The sequence below is a fragment of the Oncorhynchus mykiss genome, chromosome 3, assembly GCF_057628025.1.
Source record: "Oncorhynchus mykiss isolate SJ-2025 chromosome 3, ASM5762802v1, whole genome shotgun sequence".
Taxonomy (NCBI): Eukaryota; Metazoa; Chordata; class Actinopteri; order Salmoniformes; family Salmonidae; genus Oncorhynchus; species Oncorhynchus mykiss.
The window spans coordinates 65821584-65841117 of NC_143024.1; the positions used below are offsets into that span (position 1 = coordinate 65821584).

Sequence of the window (19534 nt, forward strand, 5' to 3'; positions counted from 1 at the left end):
TAACACTGACTAGACTAGAGGGTCATACCCAGGTTCACACCATCTCATCATGCAGCATACCACAGGGAAACCAGAAAGCAAACACCAAATACCAAGGCTTATCTTGGTCCAATAAGAATTGAGTTGGCCTTTTCTCAACGTGCGTGCATCCGTGTGTGTGCATGCGTGCATGCGTGCATGCATTCTGTGCGGTTGAGAGAGAGAGTGCTTCAGGGAGTGTGTGTGTACTTCAGTTTGTGTTTAAAATCTGTTTACGTCTACTTTTGACGAAATAACCAACAGGAACATGTCAGTGTTGGAAGCAGCCCAAATGGTTTTTGCACTCTACCTCCACAGCATATTTGAAATCAAATCAAATTTTATTTGTCACATACACATGGTTAGCAGATGTTAATGCGAGTGTAGCGAAATGCTTGTGCTTCTAGTTCCGACAATATAGTAATAACCAACAAGTAATCTAGCTAACAATTCCAAAACTACTACCTATAGACACAAGTGTAAGGGGATAAAGAATATGTACATAAAGATATATGAATGAGTGATGGTACAGAGCGGTATAGGCAAGATACAGTAGATGGTATTGAGTGCAGTATATACATATGAGATGAGTATGTAAACAAAGTGTCATAGTTAAAGTGGCTAGTGATACATGTATTACATAAAGATGCAGTAGATGATAGAGAGTACAGTATATACATATACATATGAGATGAATAATGTAGGGTATGTAAACATTATATAAGGTAGCATTGTTTAAAGTGGCTAGTGATATATTTTACAACATTTCCCATCAATTCCCATTATTAAAGTGGCTGGAGTTGAGTCAGTGTGTTGGCAGCAGCCACTCAATGTTAGTGGTGGCTGTTTAACAGTCTGATGGCCTTGAGATAGAAGCTGTTTTTCAGTCTCTCGGTCCCAGCTTTGATGCACCTGTACTGACCTCGCCTTCTGGATGATAGCGGGGTGAACAGGCAGTGGCTCGGGTGGTTGTTGTCCTTGATGATCTTTATGGCCTTCCTGTGACATCGGGTGGTGTAGGTGTCCTGGAGGGCAGGTAGTTTGCCCCCGGTGATGCGTTGTGCAGACCTCACTACCCTCTGGAGAGCCTTACGGTTGTGGGCGGAGCAGTTGCCGTACCAGGCGGTGATACAGCCCGACAGGATGCTCTCGATTGTGCATCTGTAGAAGTTTGTGAGTGCTTTTGGTGACAAGCCAAATTTCTTCAGCCTCCTGAGGTTGAAGAGGCGCTGCTGCGCCTTCTTCACGATGCTGTCTGTGTGGGTGGACCAATTCAGTTTGTCTGTGATGTGTACGCCGAGGAACTTTAAAACTTAAAACTCTCCACTACTGTTCCATCGATGTGGATAGGGGGGTGTTCCCTCTGCTGTTTCCTGAAGTCCACAATCATCTTAGTTTTGTTGACGTTGAGTGTGAGGTTATTTTCCTGACACCACACTCCGAGGGCACTCACCTCCTCCCTGTAGGCCGTCTCATCAAGCCTACCACTGTTGTGTCGTCCGCAAACTTGATGATTGAGTTGGAGGCGTGCGTGGCCACGCAGTCGTGGGTGAACAGGGAGTACAGGAGAGGGCTCAGAACGCACACTTGTGGGGCCCCAGTGTTGAGGATCAGCGGGGTGGAAATGTTGTTGCCTACCCTCACCACCTGGGGGCGGCCCGTCAGGAAGTCCAGTACCCAGTTGCACAGGGCGGGGTCGAGACCCAGGGTCTCGAGCTTGATGACGAGCTTGGAGGGCACTATGGTGTTAAATGCCGAGCTGTAGTCGATGAACAGCATTCTCACATAGGTATTCCTCTTGTCCAGATGGGTTAGGGCAGTGTGGTTGAGATTGCATCGTCTGTGGACCTATTTGGGCGGTAAGCAAATTGGAGTGGGTCTAGGGTGTCAGGTAGGGTGGAGGTGATATGGTCCTTGACTAGTCTCTCAAAGCACTTCATGATGACGGAAGTGAGTGCCACGGGGCGGTAGTCGTTTAGCTCAGTTACCTTAGCTTTCTTGGGAACAGGAACAATGGTGGCCCTCTTGAAGCATGTGGGTACAACAGACTGGGATAGGGATTGATTGAATATGTCCGTAAACACACCAGCCAGCTGGTCTGCGCATGCTCTGAGGGCGCGGCTGGGGATGCCGTCTGGGCCTGCAGCCTTGCGAGGGTTGACACGTTTAAATGTTTTCCTCACGTCGGCTGCAGTGAAGGAGAGTCCGCATGTTTTAGTTGCGGGCCGTGTCAGTGGCACTGTATTGTCCTCAAAGCGGGCAAAAAAGTTATTTAGTCTGCCTGGGAGCAAGACATCCTGGTCCGTGACGGGGCTGGTTTTCTTTTTGCAATCTGTGATTGACTGTAGACCCTGCCACATACCTCTTGTGTCTGAGCCGTTGAATTGAGATTCTACTTTGTCTCTATACTGACGCTTAGCTTGTTTGATTGCCTTGCGGAGGGAATAGTTACACTGTTTGTATTCGGTCATGTTTCCGGTCACCTTGCCCTGATTAAAAGCAGTGGTTCGGGCTTTCAGTTTCACACGAATGCTGCCATCAATCCACGGTTTCTGGTTTGGGAATGTTTTAATCGTTGCTATGGGAACGACATCTTCAACGCACGTTCTAATGAACTCGCTCACCGAATCAGCGTTTTCGTCAATGTTGTTGTCTGACGCAATACGAAACATATCCCAGTCCACGTGATGGAAGCAGTCTTGGAGTGTGGAATCAGCTTGGTCGGACCAGCGTTGAACAGACCTCAGCGCAGGAGCTTCTTGTTTTAGTTTCTGTCTGTAGGCAGGGATCAACAAAATGGAGTCGTGGTCAGCTTTTCCGAAAGGAGGGTGGGGCAGGGCCTTATATGCGTTGCGGTGTTATATTTGCATTTAGCTCAGGGGGTGGCATTGGTAGGATATGTTTACAATGAGCCTAAATACAGAGTAGAAACTACTAGAGACTATTTCACAAATGAACATGCTGTGTAATGATTTGCAAGCCACAGAAACACTGCTGTATAAAAAAATAAAAATAAAAATTTCATTGAAATCTAAAGAATTAAAAGTGGGTAATTTATTCATAGACTTGTCACTTGTGTCTAGACAAAAAAATATAGAATTGGATGTAAGGAGCTTACCTTTCAATTTGGCAAATTGTCACATATTTCAGTTTCTCAGCTCCATATGCTAGAGCTATAAGGCGAGACCCAGCAGACACAGGAGGCAGATGGTTGAGCTCCAATATTTATTATAACACAAGGGGTAGGCAAAAGGCAGGTCGGGTACAGGCGAGAGTTCATAAACCAGGTCCAAACAGTACAGGGCATTAGAAAGTCTAGAGGTCAGGACAGGCAGGGGTTCAGTAACCAGGTCCAAGTCCAAACAGTACAAGGTGTTAGGCAGGCTCAAGGTCAGAGCAGGATGAATGGTCAGGCAGGTGGGATCGGTGTCAGGACAGGCAAGGGTCAAAACTAGGAGGACTAGGAAAAATAGGAGCTAGGAGATAAACGCTGGTTGACTTGGCAAACAAGATGAACTGGCACAGAAAGACAGAAAACACAGGAATAAATACACCGGGGACGATGAGTGACACCTGGAGGGGGTGGAGACAAGCACATGGACAGGTGAAACAGATCTGGGTGTGACAAGATCTCTCTTGAGGTATGCAAATGTTCAGTGGTGCTACTTTTTTGTATATCATTGATAGCCATTTTGAGACTTTGGTTTTAGCTGTTTGTTTAATTGCGTCTTTAAAGACTAAAATACCATGAGCAGTTTTAGGCAAGGAAGAGTCAAAGCTGTTACTAACTGGTGAGCAGCAAGCTCTTAAAAAAGATTCAAGTCTGTTTTTTTATGTTATTTGAGTACTGGTATTGTTGGAACACAATGAGTAGTAAACCAATCAGAAGAGATTCTTAGGATTATAGGGCTCTCTGTTATGAAACAATGAATTATAATTACCATACTAGTAATAACCAATGTTGAAGGCTGTTGTCAGTCATTCACCTACATTTCAAGGATACTACTATGCGTACTCACACAAAGCCACAGTATGTGGATTGTGGACTTGAGTGCACAACTGTTTACCCAAGAATGCAAACAGAAGTGAGGAAATTGTGCCCAGCTGGCAAAACAGGTTCCCATTACGTCATCACCCGTTTGTGTACTGGTTGTTTGAAGAAGATGATAATGCTTCATGTTGTTACATGGTACCAACTAAGAAACTATGTGGTAACAATGGATATTTTCCAGTACTTGGTGGTATTTGGTATGTTCAAAAGAAAAGTAAAATTAGCAAGTGTGCATCCTCCTCATCTCGCGCCCGCAGACTGATTTCCAACTGTGACTCCCGGTGCCAAAACTCAAAATTCTTCCTTGTTTGGGAAGAAACAAGCCTGAAAACTTGAACAAAGACTGTTGACATTCTTGGAAGCCATAGGAATTGCAATCTGGGAGCCGGATTTAACATTGTCCCTATACGTTGTAATGTAAGAGCATGGGATCTCAAAAGAAATCTTTGGATTTTCTCTTACTACATCACTTGTTTTATAGTTTTTTTAACCGCCAACTTTTTTAACCGCCATCGATAAGAAACATTACTGTGCAGCCGTATTCATTGATCTGGCCAATGCTTTCGACTCTGTCAATCACCACATCCTCATCGGCAGGCTCGACAGCCTTGGTTTCTCAAATGATTGCCTCGCCTGGTTCACCAACTACTTCTCTGATAGAGTTCAGTGTGTCAAATCGGAGGGTCTGCTGTCCGGACCTCTGGCAGTCTCTATGGGGGTGCCACAGGGTTAAATTTTTGGACCGACTCTCTTCTCTGTATACATCAATGAGGTCGCTCTTGCTGCTGGTGAGTCTCTGATCCACCTCTACGCAGACGACACCATTCTGTATACTTCTGGCCCTTCTTTGGACACTGTGTTAACAACCCTCCAGGCAAGCTTCAATGCCATACAACTCTCCTTCCGTGGCCTCCAATTGCTCTTAAATACAAGTAAAACTAAATGCATGCTCTTCAACCGATCGCTACCTGTACCTACCCGCCTGTCCAACATTACTACTCTGGACGGCTCTGACTTAGAATACGTGGACAGCTACAAATACTTAGGTGTCTGGTTAGACTGTAAACTCTCCTTCCAGACTCACATTAAACATCTCCAATCCAAAGTTAAATCTAGAATTGGCTTCCTATTTCGCAACAAAGCATCCTTCACTCATGCTGCCAAACATACCCTTGTAAAACTGACCATCCTACCAATCCTCGACTTTGGCGATGTCATTTACAAAATAGCCTCCAATACCCTACTCAACAAATTGGATGCAGTCTATGACAGTGCAATCCGTTTTGTCACCAAAGCCCCATATACTACCCACCATTGCGACCTGTACGCTCTCGTTGGCTGGCCCTCGCTTCATACTCGTCGCCAAACCCACTGGCTCCATGTCATCTACAAGACCCTGCTAGGTAAAGTCCCCCCTTATCTCAACTCGCTGGTCACCTTTGCATCTCCCACCTGTAGCACACGCTCCAGCAGGTATATCTCTCTAGTCACCCCCAAAACCAATTCTTTCTTTGGCCGCCTCTCCTTCCAGTTCTCTGCTGCCAATGACTGGAACGAACTACAAAAATCTCTGAAACTGGAAACACTTATCTCCCTCACTAGCTTTAAGCACCAACTGTCAGAGCAGCTCACAGATTACTGCACCTGTACATAGCCCACCTATAATTTAGCCCAAACAACTACCTCTTTCCCTACTGTATTTAATTAATTAATTTATTTTGCTCCTTTGCACCCCATTATTTTTATTTCTACTTTGCACATTCTCCCATTGCAAATCTACAATTCCAGTGTTTTACTTGCTATATTGTATTTACTTTGCCACCATGGCCTTTTTGCCTTTACCTCCCTTATCTCACCTCATTTGCTCACATCGTATATAGACTTGTTTATACTGTATTATTGACTGTATGTTTATTTTACTCCATGTGTAACTCTGTGTCGTTGTATGTGTCGAACTGCTTTGCTTTATCTTGGCCAGGTCGCAATTGTAAATGAGAACTTGTTCTCAACTTGCCTACCTGGTTAAATAAAGGTGAAATAAATAAAATAAATTTAAAAAAAAAGTCTCATGCATTATTTTAACATTTCTACAAACTTCAAAGTGTTTTCTACCCAATGCTACCAATTATATGCATATCCTGGCTTCTGGGCCTGAGTAACAGGCCGTTTACTTTGGGCACGTCAGTCAGACAGGAAGTGGAGAAAAATAGACCCTATCCCGAAGATGTTCCAGTGACTCTACTGGGTATTGTGAAGTTACGTACGTAACTCAGCTGATGTGTCTTACACAGTGTACCATATGGATGTGACAATGCCAGATAATTTTCTTCTAGTAGGAACATTGGACAGGAAAGTTGGACATAATGACATGCATATACTGTAGCCTTACAGTAACAATCTGGTATTAGAGCTAAAGTATTCAGACCCCTTTCCCACATTTTGTTACATTACAGCCTTATTCTAAAATGGATGCAATTATTTTTTTCTTCATCAATCTACACACAATACCATATAATGACAAAGCGAAAACAGGATTTTTGAAATTTTGGCAGGTTTATTGAAAATAAAAAACAAAAATACCTTATTTACTTAAGTATTCAGACCCTTTGCTATGAAACTTGAAATTGAGCTCAGGTGCATCCTGTTTCCATTTATCCTCCTTGACATGTTTCTACAACTTGATTGGATACCACCTGTGGTAAATTCATTTGATTGGACATGATTTGGAAAGGCACACACCTGCCTGTATAAGGTACCACAGTTAACAGTACATGTCAGAGCAAAAACCAATCCATGAAATCGAAGGAATTGTCTGTGGAGCTCAGAGACAGGATTGTGTCTTTAAGCCATCTCCTCCCCTTCATTTTACAGCCTTATTCTAAAATGGATGAAATTATAATTTCCTATAAATTTCAAATGACAAAGTGAAAACAAATTAAATGTTTACGAATTACATCCTGTTTCTATTGATCATCCTTCATATTGGAGTCCACCTGTGGTAAATTCAATTGACTGGACATGATTTGGAAAGGCACACCTGTCTATATTAAGTCCCACAGTTGACAATGCAAAAACGAAGCCATGAGGTAGAAGGAATTGTCCGTAGAGCTACGAGACAGGATTGTGTCGAGGCACAGATCTGGGGAAGGGTACCAACAATTTCTGCAGCATTGACGGTCCCCAAGAACACAGTGGCCTCCCTCATTCTTCAATGGAAGAAGTTTGGAACCAACAAGACTCTTCCGAGAGTTGGCTGTCCGGCCAAACAGAGCAATCGTGGGAGAAGGGCCTTGGCCAGGGAGGTGACCAAGAACCCGATGGGCACTCTGACAGAGCTCCAGAGTTCCTCTGTGGAGATGGGGAAACATTCCAGAAGGACAACCATCTCTGCAGCACTCCACCAATCAGACCTTTATGATAGAGTGGCCAGACGGAAGCCATTCCTCAGTAAAAGGCACATGACAGCCCGCTTGGAGTTTAGCAAAATGCACCTAAAGGACTCTCAGACCATGAGAAACAAGATTCTCTGGTCTGATGAAACCAAGATTGAACTCTTTGTCCTGAATGCCAAGCGTCAAGTCTGGAGGAAACCTTGCACCATCCCTACGGTGAAGCATGGAGGTGGCAGCATCATGCTGTGGGGATGGTTTTCAGCGGCAGGGACTGGGAGACTAGTCAGGGTCAAGGGAGAGATGAACAGAGTAAAGTACAGAGATCCTTGATGAAAACATGCTCCAGAGCTCTCAGAACCTCAGACTGGGGCAACGGTTCACCTTTTGAATAGGCCAATAACCCTAAGCATACAGCCAAGACAACACAGGAGTAGTTTCGGGACAAGTCTCTGAATGCAGCGACACTCCCCATCCAAACTGACATAGCTTGAGAGGATTTGCAGAGGAGAATGGGAGAAACTCCCAAAATACAGGTGTGCCAAGCTTGTAGCCTCATACCCAAGAAGACTTAAGACTGTAATCGTTGTCAAAGGTGCTTCAACAAAGTACTGAGTAAAGGGTCTGAATACTTATGTAAATGTTATATTGAAGTTTTTATTTGTAATAAATTAGCAAAAAAATTAACTGTTTTTGCTTTGTCATTATGGGGTATTTTGTGTAGATTGACGAAGAAAAAAACTATTTCAATTTTAGAACAGGGCTGTAAAAGTAACGAAATGTTGAAAAGTCAATGAGTCTGAATACTTTCCGTATGCACTGTATATAGCAAGCATACTCACAAGGAACACAGGACATAATTATAGTACTGCATATATACTGTGTATCCTACAGTAGTAATCTCTTGTAAGCTTAATTGACCATAGGTGGACAATAAGGCAAACAGTCTCTAAGATACTTTAAGTTTAATTGTAGCTGCCTGCCACAACTGTATTGTACAGTGAGCAACAGGAGAAAGGTAGAACACATGGTAGGGTGTTAGGGGGTAACTGACCCTCCCCCCTGGAAGTCACATTAAAAGACCACAAGATGTCACCAAATTATTTTCCCAACACTTTCCCTGGTTGACACTGCTCTTGCTCAACCAAAAATGTCCTCTGTGTCAATTTTTTTAAATAGTGAAAAAGTTGTATCTATATTCCAATGAAGTTAGATCTATACAGTGCCTTGCGAAAGTATTCGGCCCCCTTGAACTTTGCGACCTTTTGCCACATTTCAGGCTTCAAACATAAAGATAAAACTGTATTTTTTTGTGAAGAATCAACAACAAGTGGGACACAATCATGAAGTGGAACGACATTTATTGGATATTTCAGACTTTTTTAACAAATCAAAAACTGAAAAATTGGGCGTGCAAAATTATTCAGCCCCCTTAAGTTAATACTTTGTAGCGCCACCTTTTGCTGCGATTACAGCTGTAAGTCGCTTGGGGTATGTCTCTATCAGTTTTGCACATCGAGAGACTGAAATTTTTTCCCCTTCCTCCTTGCAAAACAGCTCGAGCTCAGTGAGGTTGGATGGAGAGCATTTGTGAACAGCAGTTTTCAGTTCTTTCCACAGATTCTCGATTGGATTCAGGTCTGGACTTTGACTTGGCCATTCTAACACCTGGATATGTTTATTTTTGAACCATTCCATTGTAGATTTTGCTTTATGATTTGGATCATTGTCTTGTTGGAAGACAAATCTCCATCCCAGTCTCAGGTCTTTTGCAGACTCCATCAGGTTTTCTTCCAGAATGGTCCTGTTTTTGGCTCCATCCATCTTCCCATCAATTTTAACCATCTTCCCTGTCCCTGCTGAAGAAAAGCAGGCCCAAACCATGATGCTGCCACCACCAATGTTTGGTGTGTTCAGGGTGATGAGCTGTGTTGCTTTTACGCCAAACATAACGTTTTGCATTGTTGCCAAAAAGTTCAATTTTGGTTTCATCTGACCAGAGCACCTTCTTCCACATGTTTGGTGTGTCTCCCAGGTGGCTTGTGGCAAACTTTAAACAACACTTTTTATGGATATCTTTAAGAAATGGCCTTCTTGCCACTCTTCCATAAAGGCCAGATGCAATATACGACTGATTGTTGTCCTATGGACAGAGTCTCCCACCTCAGCTGTAGATCTCTGCAGTTCATCCAGAGTGATCATGGGCCTCTTGGCTGCATCTCTGATCAGTCTTCTCCTTGTATGAGCTGAAAGTTTAGAGGGACGGCCAGGTCTCGGTAGATTTGCAGTGGTCTGATACTCCTTCCATTTCAATATTATCGCTTGCACAGTGCTCCTTGGGATGTTTAAAGCTTGGGAAATCTTTTTGTATCCAAATCCGGCTTTAAACTTCTTCACAGCAGTATCTCGGACCTGCCTGGTGTGTTCCTTGTTCTTCATGATGCTCTCTGCGCTTTTAACGGACCTCTGAGACTATCACAGTGCAGGTGCATTTATACGGAGACTTGATTACACACAGGTGGATTGTATTTATCATCATTAGTCATTTAGGTCAACATTGGATCATTCAGAGATCCTCACTGAACTTCTGGAGAGAGTTTGCTGCACTGAAAGTAAAGGGGCTGATTAATTTTGCACGCCCAATTTTTAAGTTTTTGATTTGTTAAAAAAGTCTGAAATATCCAAAAAAATGTTGTTCCACTTCATGATTGTGTCCCACTTGTTGTTGATTCTTTACAAAAAAATACAGTTTTATATCTTTATGTTTGAAGCCTGAAATGTGGCTAAAGTTCGCAAAGTTCAAGGGGGCCGAATACTTTCGCAAGGCACTGTATATTTTTATATATATACAAGAAGGAGAAAAATAAGATAAATAATCCCCTTGTTTAGAGAGAAACATTTAGATAATTATTTTGTAAAGTAGTAATATGTTGGATGAGTGTATTGGAGGCAAGTCGCCCCCCCCGCTAGGGGTAACTGACCCCTGGGGATATGTTACCCCTTTATGGTTATGAATGTATTTCTACCATTAATTTAGACATTTAGTGTGTGCTAGTTTATGTTAAGCTTCTAGGTAGCATTTACATTATTATTTTTTATTTTTTTTACATTTAACCTTTATTTAACTAGGCAAGTCAGTTAAGACCAAATTCTTATTTACAATGACAGCCTACCCCAGCCCAACCCAGACTACACAGGGCCAATTGTGCGCCAATCACAGCTGGATGTGATGCAGCCTGGATTTGAACCAGATACTGCAGTGATCCCTCTTGTATTGAGATGCAGTGTCATAGACTACTCTACCACTCAGCAACCACACTAGCAGTAAATGCTAGTTAACATAAGATGCTAGCAGTGCTAGCGAGCAACCTTACTACAAGATCATTTGTGGTAAAATATATTAAAAAAGATAACATACCTTAATTGCAGTTGTAAATGTTTCCACTAGTGACTGATAGCTTTACTTTATAGCCTTTTAGCTATTTTACACAGCATTTTATGACATATAGTTTTATAGCTAGCTATGTGTTTATTTTAATTGTATTTTTATTATTGTTTTGTTGGTTATTTTCATTTTTTAAAATGTACCCCCTTTTTCTCCCCAACTGGTAGTTACAGTCTTGTCCCATCGCTGCAACTCCCGTACAGACTCAGGAGAGGCGAAGGTCAAGAGCCATGCATCCTCCAAAACACGACCCTGACAAGCCGCAATTCTTCTTGACACACTGCTCACTTATCCTGGAAGCCAGCCGCACCAATGTGTCAGGAGAAACACTGTCCATCTTGTGACCATGTCAGCGTGCATGTGCCCGGCCCGCCACAGGAGTTGCTAGAGCGCAATGGGACAAGGGCATGCCAGCCAAACCCTCCCCTAACCAATTGTGCATCACCACATAGGTCTCCCGGTCATGGCCAGCCTCAACACAGCCCGGGATCAAACCCGGATGTGTCTAAGGCATTGCAGTGTCTTAGACAGGCTGCACCACTCGGGAGGACAGCTAGCTACATTTTTAAAAGAGAGCTTTTAAATTGGCACCTTTTCCCCCTGCAGGTTAATAGGGTTAGGGGCCATCTATTAGATTAGTGGTTAGGGTTAGGGAGGGTTTTGGATAAGGGTTAGGGGCCATCTGTTAGATTAGGGGGCAGGGTTTAGGTTAATGGTCAGTTCCTTACAGTTCCTAATATAATTTCATGTTTTTATTTCCAGATGAGAATATACAAGAAGAAAACAGACTGTGGAAGCTATGTCTCTGAGATGATACAGCATGCCCTGAAGGCAGTACAAAATGTGCAGAACTTAAAGGGGGCTACCAGGGTGTTCAACATTCCACCAAGAACCCTACGGTCTACAGAGGAAAGGAGGTGAAAACCCCAGGAATCAGCCAAATGCGCAGAGTGCCAGTCTTCTCTTCCATGTAGGAAAGTTACCTTGTCAACCACATTCAACAAACGAAAAGAGCCCTATTTGGTCTAACATCATGGGACTTGAGAAGACTCGCCTTCGATCTGGCAGAGAGGATGGGAATCAAGCACAGGTTCAGCAAAGGAAAGGGGTATGCAGGGGTGGATTGGTTCAGTGACTTCATGAAGCTCAACCCTCAACTGTCAGTTCGAGTACTGCAAGCAACCAGTCTTGCGAGGGCCTTGGGCTTTAATTAATAAGCTTAAGGTTGACCAGTTTTTTTACGGCCTAAGAGGACATTTTAAACAGGATCATGGACATCGGGCCAACGAAGATTTGGAACATGGACGAGACAGGAATAGGAAACATCCAGAAACCGTTGCCAGTGGTGGCCACCAAGGGAGTAAAATAGGTTTCACGGATGACTAGCACAGGAGGTGCTTCACAGTCACAGTAATTTGTACTATCAGTGCAGCGGGGCAGTACGTCCCGCCCCTCTTCATCTTCCCCCAGAAGACGATGAACGAACACCTGCTGGTTGGAGCACCTCCAGGGTCCATTGGAAGGGTGAGTGACTCTGGCTAGGTGGAAAGTACCATATTTGTCGGCTGGCTCCACCACTTCGCCCACAGTGTTGGTTGTACCCCTGAGGAACCCCACATCCTCATCCTCGATGGGCACCACTCCCATAAGACCCTGGAGGCTGTTCTGACAGCAAGAGGCCATGGAGTGATTCACATCACTCTGCCACTCCAATGCAGCCACAAGCTGCAGCCGTTAGACCGTACCATCTTCAATATATATTTGCATATACTGATTAGAAGTGTTTATTGTACCAATACTCATGTGTTCTTGTTATTTGTTTGTTTTTGTTTAAACCAACAACCAACAGATGCAGCTGCAGCAGTTCTATTGGAGTTGTCCCCAAGGCCGAGGATCCAGGAGGCGAGACCAAGGAAGAGGAATGCAGAGTCTGCGGCTGTACTGAAAGCCTCACCTTACAAAAGGATGCTGGAGGAAATTGCTAGACAGAAACATCAACAAGAGGAAAAGAGAGAGAGTAAGAAAACGAAGCAGGTTCTTCAAAAAAAGGTTGTCTCAAAGAAGGTTGTTGCAACACAATTAATTAAGTAACAATTTATTGTTATTAAAAGTTATTTCTCAATGTTATTAGTTATATTCCATTCCAATATTATATACCAATGCATTTTTATGAATTAAAAACAGCTATTGAAAACCTTTTGCTCTTGAATGTCATTTTAAAGACTGCTGGGATTGTAAAATCTTGCATTATTCCAATAAAATGTAGTGCAATTGTACATAATGGATTGTAAGGAAAAGGAACAACAATGAAATAACAAAGAAGATGAATGTGCAGGTGAGTTAAAAAGAGGGACTTTACATCAAATATCTGTTATTAAGGCTGTGTAAGGGAGGCGAAGTCAGGTGCAGGAGAGCAGAGTAGAGTAAACAGGCACACTTTTATTCCGATCAACAAATAGGCACAAAATGACATCTAAGTGCCCAAATTACACGGAACAATAAACAAAAGTATAGCGTGTGAACATACACCATTAACAATAAACAATCACACACAAAGACATGGAGGGGAACGGAGGACTAAATACATGTAGTGTGATTATGGAATGAAAACCAGGTGTGTATGAAACAAGACAAAACAAATGGATATATGAGAAATGGAGCGGCGATGGCTAGAAAGCCAGTAATGTCGATCGCTGAACGAACACCGCCCGAACAAGGAGAGGAGCCGACTTCGGCGGAAGTTGTGACAATCTCCTCATAGTACAGATATTAATTGTGACATGTCGAACACCATTTTCCCCCATATTTTATTTAAATATTTAAAATAAGACAACTAAACTTCGCTTTTAAGTATTACTTATTAAAGAATTTCTAAATAAAACTGATTAAATGGGGGATACTTTAACCCTGGTACTTTAAAAAAGCGACCCTTCTCTAAAACCAACATTTCATGAAATGTAAACTGAAAAATGTAAACAATAACCATTTTTTCCCCTTTAGAGTTTATTTGCCTAAGCATGACCTTCGTCCACATACCAATTGTTTTTCTCCAAACATTGCTTTTTTTGTGTCAGCAATTAAACATTGTCATTAGGGGGGGCTAGTTACCCCCTAGTAACCTACAAATGTGTTGAGGTGAGCTTAACTCAATCCAACAGGGGTTTCTGATCCGACAAGCCTCAGAGTGAGCAATTCAATTCAATCGGCCCAGGACAGAAATAATGAAATATTACAATATTGGGAATACAATTGTATTTACGTATATTGTCCAGAATATGACATGAAGTGAGGCACCACTCAAAGATTATTCCACACTGTAGTTGCATTGGGAGTTAATTGAGTTGAGATGATTGATGATTAGAGCTGTAGGGGAACTGATGCTTTGGGGGAACGGATGTTTGTGGATTCATTCACACGCTAGGCTGATAAACATCTTGGAGACAACATATGTGGAGTTCAGGCCAAGTTTATTATGTTATTTTACCATCAGATGGAAGGGAACAAAATCAAATAGAACACCCTCTCTCACACACTTTGGTGGAGTCTGTGAGTTTTATTGTGCAATTATTGATGTTTCACTTTTTTGATCCTGCTTCATACCCAGTTCATAGATAAGTTGCCGACTTCCTGCTCTGTACATTGGCTGTGTCTAAAAAAATACATTATTCCCTTTATAGTGCACTTTACCAGGGCCCATAAGGCTCTAGTCAAAAGTAGTGCACTATATAGGGAATAGGGTTACATTCGGGATGTGACCTGTGTATCTGGAGGAACTAGTAGAGAGGACGACATCAAGAGTTATATTTTAATTAGCATTGATAATTGGATGCTCGGAAGGCACCATGCCAATACTAGTTGAGCACATGCTGCTTCTATCTTCTATAAGGAAAGGATGGTTTAGTGTGATGCACACACACACGTGCGTAGCTTCTGATTACAGTCTGCTTGTATTATTTCCAGCGGTTGTTCGTGCCTCCATTCGCAGTGGTATGGTGAGTAATATCAATGGAAGCGGTCATGTTACTCCACAGCTTGCAAAGTACAACATGTTTTGGTCACATATGAATGTGATTTCAAATATATTGGCAGAGTAGGCCTATTTAGTGTTTAAATTATTTTGTCCTGGTATGACATCGGACATGTTTTTATCCACTCGGCTAAAGACAGAGATTATTTCCTCCATTTATAGCGCCCATGCCAACTTTCGGGTCAGTCCTTCAAACGAAGTTTCAGCACCAAGGATAGCTCATCAGCCACTTTAGCACGGCAGAACGAGGACAGCAGAGGAAACCTCGCTTCATATCCCAAATTAAGTTAAACGGTCCTTGAATAGAATAGAGTTGCTTCAAAATGTGTTTCTGCTTACGATGCATTGCGCGATCAAACCTGCAACGTGATATATGTATTAGGTGGATATATGTGGATATATGTATTTCGTGTCAGGATATGCAACGCTGTTAATTTACTGTTCAGTCATTTGGATGCTGATAAAACTGCACTGAATGTACAAGGACTCTTTGGAAATGAAAGAAGAGTACGGGTGATTTTGCCGAACCACCAAAAGATCCCTGCGCTTTAGTTTAGCCGTATCAACAGCACGTGCCTTTTCACGTCTTCACTAAGCTTGTTGAGGACGGAAAGAGAATTCGAGCCCTTCTCTCTGAAAATACAACTGGAATGTACAAACTTGTTCTGAGAAGTCGTGGCAGAATGCATATGCTTTAGCCTACTATATGGAAGAAAAAAAAAATGTGTATTATGGATAAGGAATTATTGTTAAATGTGTTTGCGAGCTCTCTCTTTCATATATTTTCATATTTTTTTGCGCTTGTTATTGACATTGTATGAACATGTTACCTTATTTTTATTATCGTAAAAACGTGTTTTGAAGATTTTTCAGTCATAGTCGAAAAAAAGTCAGACATTTGTCATGTGCCCTACATGGAAAGGTGAACCAGACAACGACTATTGGATTCGGAATAGCAAATAATTATTATTTGAAATTACGTTTAACCTAACTACATTTAGAGTTTCAAATAGATAGGTGACGCTTTTTCTACAAACAGTTATGACATTTGCCCTGTTTGGAAGTATGGTGAAGTGGATCTTATGGATCTTGGTCTCATTCGCCTTGTGCTGGACATGTGTTAACGCACAGGTAAGAAACAAAACGTAGTCCTAATTGTTCAGCTGTGTTCAGAATAGGACAGGAAATTTCAGATTTTTTTAAATTAGTGCATTATGTTTAGAATAGTATAAATTGCCAAAGTTTAACATTGAGTCGGCAAACAATTTTTATCAGCTGTGGAAAATCATATTTATATTTTCACAATGAATCAAATATTTAAGACTCCGTTCCCACTGGGCACAGGCGTTAATTCAATGTATATTCCACGTAATTTCATTGAAATGATCGTGGAAACAACGTTGATTCAACCAGTCTGTGCTCAGTGGGTTGTCATTCAGTTGTGAAAATTCACTCCATTTGTCATCTCATTCATACAATGAGAAATCTGAAATTCGTCATCAGCGGGCAGCAGGCTCACTGATCTTGTTCAATTTAGAGACCCCTGTTATAATGTAGGTATTATGGAGACAGTGTTGATATTCCCCACCTCACTGAATGCAGTGTGTGACTCACTATTGTACAGTGCTGTGAAGGATGTTGTTTCCTTGTGTTTTTCTACATGTAATTACAACATGTGTGATGTTTACTCAAATAAAAGACAGGATAGATACCCCGTATTTTTGCTTAGAGTGTGTATGATGCATCTAATTAAGGGATTGTGGTGTATATAATTATCTGTGCTCACTGTTAGTCAGTAGTGTGGTTTAGTTGTGCTTCAAACTTATCAGCCATGCACTGTAGAGAATGGAGTACAACTCCTCCTCATGATCTCAAATACGTTTCTTAAGACACATGAGATCAACTTTGCAGGCACACATGTGGAAATAGAAAAGATACAGAATAGGCCATAGATGAGTGTAGGATATGTACTCATCTTTGCACATATTAAACCGTAATAATTGTAATGTCTGATCAACCAGTACCACCTCTCACATCTGATCAGCCAGTACCACCTCTCCCCCACCTTGGTGACTGCAGAGTCTCTCATTCTGCCTCTATGCATCTCACGTAACAGAATGATAACCATTGTTAACCATCCTCCTACAGAATATTTATTACGTATGAACTCCCCTCTGAGTATTCTATAAGAGGTACTGGTGCTGAAGAAGTATATATATTGAAAATTATAATATTCTAAAATTGATGAAATTGTTATTTTTCTCATCAAACTACAGACAATACCACATTATGACAAAGCAAAAACAGTTTAGACATTTTTGCAAATACATATGAAAAAAAAAAAAACTTAAATATCACATTTAAAATAACTATTCAGACCCTTACTCAGTACTTTCTTGAAGCATCTTTGGGGGCGATTATAGCCTCAAATCCTCTTGGATATGACGCTACAAGTTTGGCACACCTGTATTTGGGGTGTTAGTCCCATTCTTCTCTGCAGATCCTCTCAAGCTCCGTCAGGTTGAATAGGGAGCGTTGCTGCACAGCTATTTTCAGGTCTCTCCAGAGATGTTCGATCAGGTTCAAGTCTGGGCTCTGGCTGGGCTACTCAAGGACATTCAGAGACTTGTCCCGAAGCAACTCCTGTGTTGTCTTAGCTGTGTGCTTATGGTTGTTGTCCTGTTGGAAGGTGAACCTTCGCACCAGTCTGAATTCCTGAGTGCTCTGGAGCAGGTTTTCATCAAGGATCTCTCTGTACATTGCTCTGTTCATCTTTCCCTTTACCCTGACTAGTCTCCAAGTCCCTGCCACTAAAAAACATCCCCACAGCATCATGCTGCCACCACCATGCTTCATCACACCAGAGAATCTTGTTTCACGTGGTCTATGAGTCCTTTAGGTGCCTTTTGGCAAACTCCAAGCGGGCTGTCGTGACTTTTACTGAGGAGTGGCTTCCATCTGGCCACTCAATCATAAAGGTCTAATTGGTGGAGTGCTGCGGAGATGGTGGTTCTTCTGGAAGGTTCTCCCATCTCCACAGCGTAACTCTGGAACTCTGGAACTCTGTCAAAGTGACCATCGGGTTCTTGGGCACCTCCCTGACCAAGGCCGTTCTCACCCGATTGCTCAGTTTAGCCAGACAGCCAGCTCTAGGAAGTGTCTTGGTGGTTCCAAACTTCTTCCATTTAAGAATGATGGAGGCCACTGTGTTCTTGGGGACCTTGAATGTTGCAGAAATGTTTTGGTACCCTTCCCCAGATCTGTGCCTCGACACAATCCTGTCTCGGAGCTCTACTGGCAATTCCTTCGACCTCATGGATTGGTTTTTGCTCTAATATGCACTGACAACTGTGGGACCTTATATAGACAGGTGTGTGCATTTTCAAATATTTTCCAATCAATTGCATTGACTACAGATGGACTCCAATAAAGTTGTAGAAACATGTCAAGGATGATCAATGAAAACAGGATGCACCTGAGCTCAATTTCGAGTCTCATAGCAAGGGCCTGAATACTTGTGTAAATAAAACATTTATGTTTTTAATTTTTAATACATTTGCAAACATTTCTAAAAACCTGTTTTCGCTTTGTCATTATGGGGTATTGTGTATAGATTGATAAGGAAAAAAATAATTCAATACATTTTACAAGAAGGCTGTAACATAACAAAATGTGGAAAAATCAAGGGGTCTGAATACTTTCCGAATGCACTGTACCTCTGCTCTCTCCTATCTCTCTCACAGTATAACGGAATCCCACACAGTAGCCTTGGGATCACTGAATGTATGACCTGTTTGGAATGAGCACTCCCTCACCTGCTTGGCTGCTACAGGGTAAAGCGATATCAGTTTGCCCTGGAGAGAAACAACTGTCCACAGGTGTCAGAGAAGGGGACTGTCAGTTATGACATATTAGTAATTTATATCTACTGCAGAGTACCTTAGTGGAATGGCGAGGGTTCAATGAACCACTCTCGCATGATGAGTGACCTTGGGTCCAGGCTATGATGAGTAACCTTGCCTGAAACCTGAAGACTTGAATTCTCTCCCCAAGTTAATGCTTAAGGCTAAAACAGTAGTGTAGAGTGCAGGAGACTGTAACATCAGCTTGAGAGGGGTGCAGGGGCCAAGTGGCAATTGTGATAGACAGTGGGATATGCCACATATCGTCACAGCCTGTAATTATAATATCTATCCATTCCATCTGCTCATCAATGAAGGTTTATGGTCCCAATGCTCCCCAGTGCTCCACATGCCCCCATGGGCAAGAGATGTTCATCACAGATAGCACACATTCGCCTTCCTATCATTTCCATTTCCATTAGATGCTCCTAATGTGTCTGTGTCTGTAACTGTTGAAGTTGTTAGCATCTATGAGGTTGACCCCTGGTCAACACCATTCAATAATTTACTGTAGGTGTACATGTAATGCAGACTGCCAGTGAGATGTGAAGGGCCATTCAGCTCCAGGCCTTGATGGACAATGTCAGTTATTTTTCCAGGAATATACTTGCAATTCAAATCAAATTTGAAGATATGCATGTGGTCTGTGTGCCATTGAAAAATGTGTTCTGTATGAAGACATACACCATCTAAATAGTGATT

The 19534-nt window shown here is 42.2% G+C and overlaps 1 protein-coding gene and 1 long non-coding RNA gene across 2 annotated transcripts in view; one reads left to right on the forward strand and one right to left on the reverse strand.

Moving 5' to 3' along the window:
* The window catches only part of LOC149984650 (uncharacterized), an 89689-nt gene that overhangs the window by 15331 nt on the left and 54824 nt on the right, over positions 1-19534 (reverse strand). The gene's annotated exons all lie outside the window — the stretch shown is intronic.
* LOC110520205 (parathyroid hormone 2 receptor-like) overlaps positions 15691-19534 on the forward strand; it is a 109021-nt gene continuing 105177 nt past the window's right edge. Inside the window, exon 1 of the mRNA XM_090229932.1 lies at positions 15691-16061. Within this exon, the coding sequence (XP_090086058.1) occupies positions 15972-16061 (90 nt within the window). The 5' untranslated portion in view covers positions 15691-15971. The remainder of the gene's footprint in view (positions 16062-19534) is intronic.